The sequence below is a fragment of the Hyla sarda genome, chromosome 11 (genome assembly GCF_029499605.1).
Source record: "Hyla sarda isolate aHylSar1 chromosome 11, aHylSar1.hap1, whole genome shotgun sequence".
NCBI classification, from domain to species: domain Eukaryota; kingdom Metazoa; phylum Chordata; class Amphibia; order Anura; family Hylidae; genus Hyla; species Hyla sarda.
The window spans coordinates 16339744-16355959 of NC_079199.1; the positions used below are offsets into that span (position 1 = coordinate 16339744).

Here is a 16216-nt window from a genome sequence, read left to right on the forward strand (position 1 = left end):
TGTGTACACATATATGTATATATATTAGGGCTGTAAGTAATGTTTTTATTGTTGATTAATCAATTAGTTGTTTCAGCCCTAGCTGTTACCCTCGGTTAACCCTTTAAGGGGCTACCCCCCCTCTCTTATGCCCCAGTTAACTCTTCGTGTTGCAGTCCCCACATCCTACTGTTAGCCTTATATATATATATATATATATATATATATATATATATATATATATATATATATATATATATATATATATATAATGCGCTAACAAAAGAAAACGTCCGGCACTCAGGGAGTTGCAGGTAAAACTTGTAGATGGCTTTATTCAAACGCTGTAGGCAGGACAAAACTGACGCGTTTCGCACGCTCAGGTGCTTAGTTGTAGGTAGTTCTACGACTAAGCACCTGAGCGTGCGAAACGCGTCAGATTTTGTCCTGCCTACAGCGTTTGAATAAAGCCATCTACAAGTTTTACCTGCAACTCCCTGAGTGCCGGACGTTTTCTTTAGTGGTTTCTACTGAGCCGGGAGCGGTATCGGTGTCCGTAGCACGAGGACGTGCAGTAGACGTAGGAGTGGTGAGCGGCTCTACCTTGTGTGTGTGTGTGTGTGTGTGTGTGTGTGTGTGTGTGTGTGTATGTATATATATATATAAAAAGTTCGGGCAGCACTAAAAAAAAAAAAGTCCAGGTAGGTGCTTACTGTAGGTGGACTTGGTCCCAGAAGTCCCAGACGATACCAATAGCAGAAAACAGCAGCACACTGGTGACTTGGTGAAAAATGTGCGGCTTTATTCACCAAACAATGGCGACGTTTCGGCTTCGAGAGGCAGCCGAAACGTCGCCATTGTTTGGTGAATAAAGCCGCACATTTTTCACCAAGTCACCAGTGTGCTGCTGTTTTCTGCTATATATTAATATTTGTTTCAGTTAGATAAATCTGATTAATAAAGCAGGCTAAGGCTATGTTCACACAGTGTAAAATTTGGCAGCATATTTTTTTCTGCGTTCATTTTCAGTAAAATAGTATTTTTATTTTTATTTTTTTGCGGCATGTGGCACAAAAAATAAATGGCCAATTTTTACGCAGTGTGAACATAGCCTGAGATTGGAAATAATATGGTGAGACTACTGACAAGCTGCTTTTTTTTTTTTTTTTTTTCTTTTAACCCTCCCCTTTTCTGTCAACACAGCGCCAATCTAATCATTTGAGGCAGACTGGTTGCCAGGCAGTGTATCCACCGAAGAGTGTTTTTATTTTTATAAAAAGAAGAAATTTCTTGAAAAATCAGATTACTATTGCAGGCTGAGCAAATGCTATAGCAAGACTAGTGCCAAACTGCTTTCTTTCTTTTTTCTTTTTATATTTTTTGCTTTTGTCTGTCAGTGCCAAGCCATTCATTTTGAGGCAGACTGGTTGCTAGGCAGTGTGCCCTTAGCAACCAGGGTCTTTTCTGAATGCAAGTCTTTAAAGGGGTACTCCGGTGAAAACCTTTTTTCTTTTAAATCAACTGGTGCCAGAAAGTTAAACATATTTGTAAATTACTTCTATTAAAAGAATCTTAACCCTTCCAGTACGTATTAGCTGCTGAATGCTACAGAGGAAATTCCTTTCTTTTTGGAACACTGATGACATCACGAGCACAGTGCTCTCTGCTGACATCTCTGTCCATTTTAGCAACCGTGCATAGCAGATGTATGCTAAGGGCAGCATGGTGGCTCAGTGGTTAGCCTTGGGTTCAAATCCCACTAAGGACAACAATAAATAAAGACTTATTATTATAATTATGTCAGCAGAGAGCCCTGTGCTCGTGATGTCATCAGAGAGCATTCCAAAAAGAAAATAATTTCCTCTGTAGTATTCAGCAGCTAATATGTACAGGAAGGATTAAGATTTTTTTTAATAGAAGTAATGTAAAAATCTGTTTAACTTTCCGGAGCCAGTTGATTTAAAAGAAAAAAGGTTTTCACCGGAGTACCCCTTTAATGCAACTAATCTATCTCTGATTAACATGGAATTGCCCGTTAATTTATGGCAAGGAAAGGGGGGAGGAGGCTTTACAGGACTAGACCACATCTTTCTCTTGATAGGGCTTTAATGGTATTTTTTTTTTTTTTTCCATCGCACAATCGTGGCGTGACACAACTAACATTTTAATCTTGCACCTTTTTAATATTAACACAGGTTTCTTTACAATTCTTCCCGACAATGTTTCCCATCCTGCGTCTCTCTAGCAGTTGCAGAACTACTACACCCAGCATGCCCTGTCAGGCGTTGAACCTTTTGCAACAGCTAGAGCTGTGCTTTCCAAACAGTGTGCCTCCAGCTGTTGCAAAACTCCAACTCCCAGCATGCCCGGACAGCCTTTGGCTGTCCGGGCATGCTGGGAGTTGGAGTTTTGCAACAGCTGGAGGCACACTGTTTGGAAAACACTGACTTTTAGAACATGGTGTGTAATACCAGAAATGCTGCTCACTTTTTACAGATAAGGCCTTGTTCACTTTGCCGTCGGACTCCGCTATTCGGAGTTCCGTCGGCAATCCGGACAGAAGAACGGGAGTTTAGTAGAGAAAAAGAAAATTCTTTATTTTTTTATTTTTTATTTTATTATTATTTTTTTTTCTCCACTAAATTCCTGTAACATAACTGGATCACTGACGGACCCCATGCAAGTGAAATGGGGTCCGTCGAGACCCGATAGTAACCGTTTGCATCCGACCCATTTTAGGGTAAAAAAGAAAATAATGAAGAAAAAAAAAAAAGCCGAAAACCCTTAATCGATGTGAACGGCAATGTGATCGAGGCCTAACCTCGTTTGTTCTCTGGATTCAGCCATTTCGTGGCTTACTGTAGCGTTCTTTGCTAGTATGTAAATGTATATGTATAAATCTTCTTTGACCCCCCCCCCCCTTCGACAATTTTATTCTTAGCGTTTCGTCTAGTCGCTTAACCCTTTGGAGGGCAATGTAAATCGGCTTTTGCTCTGTGCGAGGCTTTAATATTGACAGCTCTTTTTTTATGATGTTAATCCTTTTTTCCTGTCCTTTCGTTCTATACGTGACAAGTAAAGGTCGAATGTAATCTCTAAATCGGACGCTATTTTTAGGGGTGGGGGGGGGGGGGGTCTTTGTGTTAGAGTAGACATTTTTAGAAAATTAGGATTATACGTCAGAGCGAAGGTGGGTCATCGAAGACATGCTGGACAACCCAGCACTGGGATATGTTGAGATACAGCACTAACTCAACATTGTGGCCCATTTGCACTCGGGATCAGTATGGGTCCACAGAGGCCGGTCCCCCCCCCCTACTAATTATAGGTGCTGGCATAGCTAGGGCGGCGAGCTATACTATGGTTAGGTTAAGATTTTCACTTCCATAGGCTCGATGGTTATGCTAAGATATGTCATGTATACAGCTACCATTGGTCATGTTGAGTTCGGTTAAAGGGGTACTCCCGTGGAAAACTTTATTTTTTATTTTTATTAAATCAACTGGTGCCAGAAAGTTAAACAGATTTGTAAATCACTTCTATAAAAAAAAAATCTTAATCCTTCCAGTACTTTTTAGGGGCTGTATACTAAAGAGAAATCCAAAAAAGAAATGCATTTCCTCTGATGTCATGACCACAGTGCTCTCTGCTGTCCACTTTAGGAACTGTCCAGAGCAGGAGAAAATCCCCATAGCAAACATATATGCCGCTCTGGACAGTTCCTAAAATGGACAGAGATGTCAGCAGAGAGCACTGTGGTCATGACATCAGAGGAAATGCATTTTTTGGGGGGGATTTCTCTTTAGTATACAGCCCCTAAAAAGTACTGGAAGGATTAAGATTTTTTAATAGAAGTGATTTACAAATCGATTTAACTTTCTGGCACCAGTTGATTTGAAAAAAAAAAAATAAATAGTTTTCCACAGGAGTACCCCTTTAAGTATACAGGTAGTCAGGCTAGATTGCTTCAGAGTAGTGCGAGTATTACTTTCTTCCAGAGTATACGGAGATTAGTATACTGAGATTTGAGTAATCATATGGCCACATGTGGTGGTCTTCAGTGGTCAGATGATTACGCAAAGATACTCACGGTACAGATATTAAATGTTCTGTGTATCTTTAATTACCCTACTGGTTTGATTTTTGCCCACTTTATAGGCACAATTCCAGCCGCTTACTGTATATATAAGGTAAGTCATAGTCATCGTGCTTGGTCAACCTCAGGTCACAATTTATGCTGCATTGTAGTATTGGGGTAGTTAGGCTCGAGGCTTTCTGATAGTTGCCCTGACCACAAGTATAGTATTCTAGTCTATATCACGTATCCACAGGATAAGGATTTAGGTCTCATATTAGGGGAATATGGTCTGAGTCTCCTATAGGAATGAATAAGCACTCGCTGCACCATTGTCTACTGTAGCGTTAGACAGCCGAGTGCAGTAGTTGGCTATATTCCGGGCTCCCATAGACAAAACAATGTGTTGGTGGTGGTACACACGTGCAACCACTGCTCTTTTTCAATGGGTGATTTTGGTACCCTGTTTGTAAGAGCAGGGGGTCTCATTGGTCAGACCTCCTTCACAAATCAGACAGCTATCCCCTATCTTGTGAAAGCGAGTAAGTGTTATAGGCTAGATTTCTCCTTTAAGCAATACACCATCATTTTACAAAACTTAGATACCTCTTTAAAGTTCTGTTCTACCGTAATATTTTTTTTTTCTAGCAAAGCTGGATGGCAACCAGTATGGGCTGTGTTCACCTTCAGGAGGCTGAGAAAGTTGGGTGACGAGCTGTCAAGGCAGACATATTGGTCATCGCTCAACCTTTTTTTGTCAGCTTTACGTAGTCTGATTTCTACAGAGGCTTATGTAAGTGTTTCCCAACCAGGGTGCCTCTAGATGTTGCAAATCTACCACTCCCAGCATGCCAAAGGCTAGTTTTTCAACAACTGGAGGCACACCGTTCTAGTATTACATGGATAACACTGATTGATTTCAATGAGCGATTTGTAATGCTTAGTGTCCCCTGTGGTGGCGCTGCAGGGAAACACATACTACTAATCTTGCCCTTAGATCTCAGCTGTTCGCTGGAGTTCCCAACGGGGGCCAACGGCTGTCAGGGCCTGCTGGGGGTTGTAGCTTTGCAACTGCTGAAGGCACCCCAGTCGGGAAACACTGGCTTATGTCATTGTAAATTGTGCCCTTTAAATGGGTACTCCAGTGGAAAACAGTTTTATTTATTTATTTATTTTTTTTAAATCAACTGGTGCTAGAAAGTTAGATTTGTAAATTACTTCTATATAAAAATGTTAACCCTTTCAGTACTTATCAGCTGCTGCATGCTCCACAGGAAGTTCTTTTTTCTTTCTGAATTTATTTTCGATCTGACCACAGTGCTCTCTGCTGACACCTCTGTCCATGTCAGGAACTGTTCAGAGTAGGAGCAAATCCCCATAGCAAACCTCTCCTGCTCTGGACAATTCCTGACATGGACAGAGGTGTCAGCAGAGAGCACTGTGGTCAGACAGAAAGGAAATGCAAAAAGAAAAGAACTTCCTGTGGAGTATAGAAAAGCTGATAAGTACTGGAAGGATTAAGATTTTAAAATAGAAGTAATTTACAAAACGGTTTAACTTTCTGGCACCAGTTAATTAAAATGTATTTATTTATTAATTAATTTTTTAACTGGAGTACCCCTTTAACGTGTCTCATCTGTAAATAATAGAAGGCATAATTTACTGCCGCTAGGAGGTGAAGGATCGCTGATTATTTCAGGTCACCTCCGGACGGGATTTAGGACTATACAAGCGAATGTGCAGTTACCATAACAACCCTTACGGGGATTTAATATCGATCTAACGGGGCATAATAATCAAACCCGATTGTCTACTGCAGGTAAGTCTACACGTGCACTTCTGCGGCGAAACGTCCTAGGAAAAAAGCCCCCCGGAAACTGGTAACCGCGCCGCTCAGTGCCGCCCCACCATGACGAGGAGCAGAAGTCATGTGATGACCATGTCCATCGGGGCCACCAGCTCTTCATTTGCTCAGGAGCACACTCCACCTTTTACAGTATTAAGGCCTCTCCAAGAACCAGATTTCGTTCCGTCTGTTGGCCGCCGCCGGGTTCGTGTATCCCGCGATGATGAACGTATCCTGTAAGCAAAGGTCCGGAGACTCTATCATCTCGGCCAGCAAGGAGATTTCATGTATAATGGACTCTTCGTTGGTTACGCCAGTGAATGCTCTGTAATGAGAGAAAATAGCGTTTACCTATAGCGCCAAACCGCGAAGGAACAGTCTTAAAGGGGTATTCCAGGCAAAAAATTTTTTTATATATATCAACTGGTTCCAGAAAGTTAAACAGATTTTTTTAATTCCTTCTATTAAAAAATCTTAATCCTTTCAGTACTTATGAGCTTCTGAAGTTAAGGTTGTTCTTTTCTGTCTAAGTGCTCTCTGATGACACCTGTCTCGGGAAACGCCCAGTTTAGAAGCAAATCCCCATAGCAAACCTCTTCTAAACTGGGCGTTTCCCGAGACAGGTGTCATCAGAGAGCACTTAAACAGAAAAGAACAACCTTAACTTCAGAAGCTCATAAGTACTGAAAGGAGTAAGATTTTTTTAATAGAAGTCATTTACATATCTGTTTAACTTTCTGGAGCCAGTCGCTATATAAAAAAAAAAGTTTTTGCCTGGAATACCCCTTTAAGTCGGTTGTTGTTTCCCAAATAAAATCACATAAAAATGCATTGCGCCAGTGATACCAGTAGCTGACAGGCATGTGCCCTGTGTGCCAGTGATGCCAATGCTTCTCTTCAGTAAGGTATTTAGATAAAGGGTTAGGGCAACAAACGTAATCTGCGGAAAACCTAGTTATGACTGCACTGAGCTGCAGAATTGATGACCTATCCTGTATCATTTGGGCAGTGTTTCCCAACCAGGTTGCCTCCAGCTGTTGCAAAACTACAATTCCCAGTATGCCCGGGCAGCCAAAGGCTGTAATTTTGCAACAGCTAAAGGCACTCTGGTTGGGAAACACTGGCATTGACTATTGCTGTTGCTGATGATCACCCGATTGAAGAAGCTGTAATACCAGGTATGACCACTATGAGGAGTATAGAGCAGATCCTAGTAAACAGCAATGAGTCTGAGCTGCAGTGAGCTGTAATAACAGGTATGGCCACTATGAGAAGTATAGAGCAGATCCTAGTAAACAACAAAGTAAATGTAGAATCTTCAATCGGGTGATCAGCAGCAATAGTCAATCCCAATCAGTGTTTCCCAACAAGGGTGTTGCCAGCTGTTGCAAAACTACAACTCCCAGCATGCCCGGACAGCCAAAGGCTTTCCGGGCATGCTGGAAGTTGTAGTTTTGCAACAGCTGGAGGCACCCTGGTTGGGAAACACTGATTGGGATTGACTATCACCATTGCTGCTGATCACCTGATTGAAGATTCTACATTTACTTTGTTGTTTACTAGGATCTGCTCTATACTTCTCATAGTGGCCATACCTGGTATTACAGCTCACTGCAGCTCAGAATCATTCAAATGAATCACTGATCTGCAATACCAGGTACAGCCACAACCAAAAGTATGGCATTTTGCTTAAAGGGGTTCTCCGCTGGAAAACATTTTTTATTAAATCAACTGGTGCCAGAAAGTTACAGATTTGTAAATTACGTCTATAAAAAAAAATCTTAATCCTTCCAGTATTTATCAGCTGCCGTATGATAGACACGAAGTTGTTTTCTTTCTGAATTTCCTTTCTGTCTGACCACAGTGCTCTCTGCTGACACCTCTGTCCATTTTAGGAACTGTCCATAGTAGGAGCAAATCCCCATAGAAAACCTCTCCTGCTCTGGATAGTTCCTAAAATGGACAGAGGTGTCAGCAGAGAGCACTGTGTTCGGGCTGAAAGGAAATTCAAAAAGAACGAACTTCCTGTTGATCATAACAGCAGCTTATAAATACTGGAAGGATTAAGATTTTTTAATAGAAGCAATTTACAAATCGGTTTAACTTTCTGGCACAAGTTGATTTATAAAATAATGTTTTCCAGAGGAGTACCCATTTAATAGACTAGGAAGGTTTTCTTTCTTTCTTTTTTTAATTTTATTTATTTATTTTTTTAGGTCAGCTGATTAGCAGTAGTGTGGAGGATCAGTCCTCCTCCAGTTGGATATGGATGGCCTATCCTGTATCAGAATTTTTCCAAACCAGGGTGCTCCCACCCAAGGGTGTCCGGGCATGCTGGAAGTTGTAGATTTGAAACAGCTGGAGGCACCCTGGTTGGGAAATGTTGCATATGGGGATTGACTATCACCATTGCTGCTGATCAGTTGATTACTAGAAGCTGCTCTTTACTTCTCATAGAAGCCATACCTGGTATTACAGCAATCTGCAATACCAGATACAGCCACAAACGAAAGTATGGCGCTGTGCTTGATATACTTTCAAGGGTTAGTCAGTCAGCTGATCGACAGTAGTGTCTCGGATCAGTCCTCCTTTAGGGTCAGTTCACACGTGCGTATTTTTGCTGCGGATTTGCTGCTGCAGATTATGCTGTCCTTTGACTTCAATGGGCAGCAAAATCTGCTAATGTAAATCTGCAGCAGAAAATACGCACATGTGAACTGACCCTAAGTCTGATTTGGATGGTCTATCCTAAAGATAAGCCATTAGTGTCGCCCCTTTTCTATCTCCTTCTGTTATTTATGTACTACTTTGGCTTAAAGATATATGTAAGCCTTTCCTTTATTTATTAGCTAAAGAATTGATCACATAGTGCCCCCTGTTGGGAACTCCACCACAGGGGACACTAAGCATTACGAATCGCTCATTTCAATCAATGGGTTATCCATGTAATACTAGAACTGTGTGCCTTCAGCTGTTGAAAAACTAGACTTTGGCTGTCCAGGCATGCTGGGAGTTGTAGTTTTGCAACAGCTGGGGACACACTGGTTGGTGAAAAAACACTGTACTAGACAAAACAGGTCCCCCAGAGTCTGCAACTCTTTTACTAGTTGCTTTGCACTCTGACCAAGATATGAGGATCTTAAAGGTGTACTCCCATGGAAAACTTATTATTATAATTTTTTTTTTAATCAACTGGTGCCTGAAAGTTAAACAGATTTGTAAATCACTTCTATAAAAAAATCTTAATCCTTCCAGTACTTTTTAGGGGCTGTATACTAAAGAGAAATCTAAAAAAGAAATGCCTTTCCTCTGATGTCATGACCACAGTGCTCCCTGCTGACCTCTGCTGTCCATTTTAGGAACTATTTTCTCCTGCTCTGGACAGTTCCTAAAATGGACAGCAGAGGTCAGCAGAGAGCACTGTGGTCATGACATCAGAGGAAAGGCATTTCTTTTTTAGATTTCTCTTTAGTATACAGTCCCTAAAAAGTACTGGAAGGATTAAGATTTTTTTTTTTTTTTTTTAAAGAAGTGATTTACTGTTTAACTTTCTGGCACCAGTTGATAAAAAAAAAAAAAAGTTTCCATGGGAGTACCCCTTTAAAGGAGATCTGCAGTGTATATAACTTATCCTCTATCCACAGGACAGGGGATAAGTGTTTGAACGCCCCCCTCCCCCAATCTCCTGTACGTGGCCCCAGCTCTGCCGTGGCTCTCCCGTGCAGGAGGGGTGTCAGCCGCAGCATGATGCCGACATACCCCCTCCATGTATGTCTATGGGAGAGGCGGGGATGCAGCGTTCGTGCCGCCACTCCTCTCCCATAGAGCTGTATGGAGGGGGCGTGTCGTCGGCTACAGGGAGGTTGACGACACGCGCATTAGGAGTGTAGAGCAGCGGCAATGCTGGGTCCCGTACATAAGATCGCAAGGGGTCCCAGAGGTCGGACCCCCGCGATCAGACACATATCCCCTATACTGCGAATTATCTAAGACTGCAGTACTCCTTTAAAAAATAAATAAAAAATAAAAAAATTATAAAAAAAGAAAAAAAATATAAGAAATAAAAAATAAATTAATAGGTAAACAAATATTTTTTTTTTTATATAAATATATCATTTATTATAAATAAATTTGGGTTTCTATACTTAAGTAACCTTATCCGTACAATAAAATAATCTGTGATAAAAACACTCTACAGCAGTGGTCTTCAACCTGCGGACCTCCAGATGTCGCAAAACTACAACTCCCAGCATGCCCGGACAGCCGTTGGCTGTCCGGGCATGCTGGGGGTTGTAGTTTTGCAACATCTGGAGGTCCGCAGGTTGAAGACCACTGCTCTACAGGATATCCCAGAGATTTTTCTTGTATTTTAGAGAGAAAAACACTCCTACATTTGTAGATTATCTCTTGGCAGAATGCCGAAAATATGGATTCTGTGTCGAGCACAAGACAGTCAGCTGACGGTCTTGTTTTTCTGCCCACTCTCTGATATGGTTATCCAGATTTCCTTTACAAGCCTTTTTATTCCAAATTTTTTCCCGAGTTTCTAAAAGTATTAAATTCAGTTCCCTGGAGTACCTCTTTTTATCAGACACCTAAAGGGGTACTCCGGTGGAAAAATTAAATGTTTTCCAATCAACTGGTGCCGGAAAGTTAAACAGATATGTAAATTACTTCCATTTAAAATCTTAATCCTTCCAGTACTTATCAGCAGCTGTATGCTACACAGAAAGTTGTGTAGTTCTTTCCAGTCTGACCACAGTGCTCTCTGCTGACACCTCTGTCCCTGTCAGGAACTGTCCAGAGCAGGAGAGGTTTGCTATGGGGAATTTGCTTTTGCTCTGGACAGTTCCTGACATGGACAGAGGTGGCAGCAGAGAGCACTGTGGTCAAACTGGAAAGATCTACACAACTTCCTCTGGAGCATAGAGCAGCTGATAAGTACTGGAAGGATTAAGATTTTTAAAGAAAAGTAATTTACAAATCTGTATAACTTTCTGGCACCAGTTGATTTAAAAAAATAAAAAAAAAAAAAATAAATAAAATAAATAAATATATATATATATATATATATATATATATATATATATATATATATATATAATTTATATTTTATTTATTTATTTTTTGCTCCAGAGTACCCCTTTTTAAAAATGCTTTTTTTTATTTATTTTTGATTTTCCTTTTTTTTTTCCTTTTTGCTACATTCCATATTCTAAGTCATAATAGGTAAACCAGTGCACTTACTCTGCTCTGGGCTTGCGGAGCCACTTGTGCCGCTTAAAGGAAATGAAAGAGACGCAATAAATGAAATAAATTAAGTTGAGGTTGAAAGTAATTTATTTGGAAGAATAGAACTGGGTCATTTCTGTATTGCTTTTTGTCAGATGAGTGGGCTGTCTATTAAATGTATTATTTTTTATTTTCCGAGAGCGGTTAGTAGTCATTTAACAACGTCCGCACATCATGATTAAACTCGTAAGGGGATAACTAGATGTCCCCTTCATGCGTTTTATTATATATATATATATATATATATATATATATATATATATATATATATATATATATATATATATATATAATTCTTGTAGCCAAGGGTGTTTTTTTTGTTCATCATTATAGACTCTTTAATACGAGTCCTTCGTGTCGGGGTCACTCAGACCCTTGTCTTATAGAAACCCATTTAATTATCTGAAAGCGTTCCTCTCGAGAGATGGGAGAAGTGGACTGTCGGGGAGAAACCTGCTAATCACATCAGCCTTGTTCTGGTAAGACCGCGCCACATGGGACGGCCACATGCCGGCCACAAGGGTTATAGACTATTAGGGCTTATTCTTCTTCCTAAATAACCTGTTCAGAATAAGAAATATAAGACGACTTTGTGGCCATCGGGGCCTTTTGAGCTGCGCTCTCGAGAAGGGATTAAACTCTCTCCACTTGTTAAAGCCACAAATGCTCAGCTTGAGAATCTTTTTTTTATTTTTATTTAATTTATTTCTTATTTTTTTTGTGTGTGCAGCTTAAATCCTTTCTTTACGTACATATAAAGTGCTTTAAAGTTAATCGCTGTAAAGAACATTTTCAGATCTAAATAGGAGAGTTCGATGGCCATAAAAGGAAAGGCGCCCCCCGCTGTAAGTTGTGTGGATAACAGTGGCACATGTATGGTGCTCGGCGCCACCTCCTGTTTAAAGGGGTAGTCCGGTGCCCATGCGTTCTGATCATTTTGTTCAGAACGCTGATCATTTTTGTTCAGACGTCACAACACCCCCCCTCCATTCATGTCTATGGGAGGGGGCGTGTCGTTTGACACGCCCCCTCCCATAGACATGAATGGAGGAGGTGTGGCCATGGAAGCACGGCCACTGCCGCAGGAACCCGGCATTTGTTTAGAACGCTGGGTGCTGCGGGAGACACCATTAGCTGGACCCCCCCCCCCCCCACCCGCGATCAGACATCTTATCCCCTATCCTTTTGGATAGAGGATAAGATGTCTAGCAGCGGAGTACCCCTTTAATAGGGACTTTAAAATGCCAAGTGCTCATTTGCAATAAGTTTAAGTGCCTCATCCCATATGGATATTTAATGTTTTTCACAATTTTTTATGAAGTATATTAGAAAGGTTAATGTTTTGCCAAGATGTGTAACATAAATACATGGTGCCCATTTAAAGGGGTATTCCAGCCTTTAAAAACATGGTTATATCCAGCACTCCCATAGATAATGCATGGAGTGCATGCCGACCCATCACTTAATGTAGTGGGGGGCCCCATTCTGGAGATCACAGGGGGGTACAAGAGCTCAGACCCGCAATGACCAGGCGCTTGTCCCCTATACTGTATATATGTTTTTATGGGGGTACTCCGGTGGAAAACAACTTTTTTCATAACTTTTCTATTTAAAAATCTTAATCCTTCCAGTACTTATCAGCTGCTGTATGCGCCACAGGAATTTGTGTAGTTCTTTCCATTCTGTCCACAGTGCTCTCTACTGACACCCCTGTCTGTGTCAGGAACTGTCCAGAGCAGGAGTAAATCCCCATAGCAAAACTCTCCTTCACCTGACAGTTCCTAACACAGACAGAGGTGTCAGCAGAGAGCACTGTGGTCAGACTGGAAAGGACTACACAACTTCCTCTGGAGCATACAGCAGGGTTAAGATTCCTAAATAGAAATTATTTACAAATCTGCATACCTGTCTGGCACTAGTCGATTTGAAACCATTAATATTCTACCGGAGTACCCCTTTAACTACCATGTGTCACAAGTGCTCAATAGATATCAGTATAATACTAATATTCGGTCCCAATGACTCTATGGATATTCAGTAAGAAATGTCTTCACTGATTTCAGTCATAGGATCTGCGCCGCCCCGGAAACGGGTTAATTTTGCATGGAATTTGCACTGGAATTTAACCCATGCAGTTCAAAATCCCATTGACAATGGGTTTTTACCATGCAGAATTCCACCGAAAGAATGAACATTTTGGAATCCGCATTGGAAGTTCCATTTCTGAGCAGCAAAATCCTATGAAGATCAATAGTATTCTGCTGGGAATAATAGAATGCATGGGCCTTAAAGGGGTACTTTGGTGGAAAATCTTTTTAATTTTTTTATTTATTTATTTATTTATTTATTTATTTATTTATTATTATTATTATTATTATTATTATTATTATTATTTATTTTTTTTTTTTTTATCAACTGGTGCCAGAAAGTTAAACAGATTTGTAAATTACTTCTGTTTAAATAAAATGTTAATCCTTCCAGTACTTATTAGCTGCTGAATACTACAGAGGAAAAATGTTTTTCTTTTTGGAACACTGTGCTCTCTGCTGACATCATGACCACAGTGCTCTCTGCTGACATCTCTGTCCATGTTAAAAACTGTCCAGAGTAGGAGAAAAATCCCCATAGAAAACATATGCTGCTCTGGACAGTTCCTAAAATGGACAGAGATGTCAGCAGAGAGCACTGTACTCGTGATGTCAGCAGAGAGGACTGCTTTCCAAAAAGAAAAGAATTTCCTCTGTAGTATTCAGCAGCTAATAAGTACTGGAAGGATTAAGATTTTTTTTAATTGAAGTAATTTACAAATCTCTTGCACTTTCTGGCACCAGTTGATAAAAAAAAATGGAGAAAAAAGAATTTCCCCTGGAGTGCCCCTTTAATAGTCCGACCACCTTATAGTAAAAGCTAAACTAGAGACCCTACCTAGAGAAGACCACGGTAGCCGGCCACTCCTCAACGATGATCTCTGTGTCTGTCGGTTGGGGTGGATCATCCTGAAGATGGTTTGGGATGTAATAGGCCACCGTCACGGAGCGTGTGAGTCCGGTCCTGGCTTCGTCGGTGTGCACTGTTGTCAGGATCGGGATGGTCATGCCCAGGTATGTGCCTAGGAACAGAAAAGAAATCCAATAAGGTCATCATAGAGCAGTGGTCTCAAAGTGTGGCCCTCCAGATGTTGCTAAACTTCAACTCCCAGCATGCCCGGACAGCCGTTGGCTGTCCGGGCATGCTCGGAGTTGAAGTTTTGCAACATCTGAAGGGCCACACTTTGAGACCACTGGGATCCTGGCCATACATTTTAAATTGTAACAGATACATTATTACAGCAGTTTTTTTTTTTTTTTTTTTTTTTTTTTTAAATAACTGATCTGTGCAAAAAATTTGAATAAATTGGACATCATGTGATCTACGGAATGTGAATTTTTTTATTCAGTTATATATATTTTTTAAAACATGATATTGGAAGAGCACTTTTTTAAAATTTAAAATAAATTTAAATTGAAACCGAATAACATTTAATTCTGAAAAAATGTTTAGTTTTTTTCTTTTTTTTTTTTTGCATTGAACGTCTGGTCTATCGTGTATTGGTCCATTCTTTCTGTGGACACAAAAAAACTAATTTCCGTGCAGGAAGCGTCTAGCCCTGTGCACAGTGCAGCAGAATCCCGTCGACTTTAATGGGACTCTGCTGCAGCAGAATTTCCCTGCGGACGTTCCAAGCAGAATTCTGCACTGACATTACGAGGCGTGAACATAGCCTTAGGGTAGGGTCACATGTAATGGATCTGCAGCGTTTTCCACCGCTACAGCAGCCACATGGGTAGTCGCCGTGCACAGTGTACTTGCAGTGTACTCCCGCCATGTCTGTGTACACTGCGCATGCGCGCGTTGACTCGCTCGTCCCTGTTTGACTGCTGGTAGCGGTGGATTGCTGTAAAAACAACCTTCTTTAACCCCTTAAGGACCAAGCCCATTTTGACCTTAAGGACCAGGCCAATTTTATTTTAGCGTTTTTAGTTTTTTCCTCCTCACCTTATAAAATCCATAATTCTTTTATATTTCCATCTACAGACCCATATAAGGGCTTTTTTTTTGCGTGACCATTTTCCCCAAAAATGTATGGCAAACCCAAAGTATTATTTTTTTAGGGAGGAAATTGTAATGAAAACCACAATTTTGCATACTTTGGAGGGTTTCGTTTTCACACTGTACACTTTACGGTAAAAATGATGTGTTCTTTATTCTGTGGGTCAATATGATTAAAATTATACTCATGGCTAGATTCTTTATTTTTGTGCCGCTTAAAAAAAATCTCAAACTTTTTGTACAAAATCAGTACTATAAAATCTCCCTATTTTGACCACCTATAACTTTTTTTCATTTTTCCGTACATAGGTAGGAGGGCTCCTTTTTTGCGCTGTCATCTGTACTTTTTATTGATACCACATTTGCATATATAAAACTTTTTAGATCACTTTTTATTAAAAAAATTTGAATAAAATGTGGAAAAAACGTTTTTTTTAATTTTAAGTTTAGGCCGTTCATTGTACAGGATCATTAACATTTTATTTCGGACATTTATGCACGCAGCAATACCAAATATGTTTATAAAAAAAATAATATTTTACGCTTTTTGGGGGTAAAATGAGAAAAAGGGACAATTAATCCTTTTTATTGGGGCAGAGGGATTTTTTTTTTCTTTTACACTTTTTATGTCCCCATAGGGGACTATTTATAGCAATCACTTAATTACTAATACTGTTCAGTGCTATGCATAGGGCATAGCACCGATCAGTATTATCGGCTATCTTCTGCTCTGGTCTGCTTGATCTCAGACCAGATCAGAAGACCCCTGGAGACTGCCTGGGGCAGGGGAGGACACCTCCGGCCGCCATTACAGATGATCTGATCCCCGCGGCAGCGCTGCAGCCAATCCGATCATCCATTTTAACATGCGCATTGCTGCAGATGCCGTGATCTGTATTGATCATGGCATCTGAGGTGTTAATAGCGGACATCCG

General features: G+C 40.5%; 2 protein-coding genes across 3 annotated transcripts in view; one reads left to right on the top strand and one right to left on the bottom strand.

Moving 5' to 3' along the window:
- FANCM (FA complementation group M) overlaps positions 1 to 16216 on the top strand; it is a 120185-nt gene that overhangs the window by 20743 nt on the left and 83226 nt on the right. The window lies entirely within an intron of this gene.
- Positions 5459 to 16216, bottom strand: part of LOC130295717 (heme-binding protein 1-like) — a 40399-nt gene continuing 29641 nt past the window's right edge. The window contains exons 4-5 of one of the 2 annotated variants that reach the window (XM_056546751.1): positions 14118 to 14301; positions 5459 to 6225 (exon numbers count right to left, since the gene is read on the bottom strand). In XM_056546751.1, coding sequence (XP_056402726.1) covers positions 6054 to 6225; positions 14118 to 14301 — 356 coding nt within the window. In that variant the 3' untranslated portion in view covers positions 5459 to 6053. The remainder of the gene's footprint in view (positions 6226 to 14117; positions 14302 to 16216) is intronic. The other variant, XM_056546750.1, reaches the window with a different exon arrangement.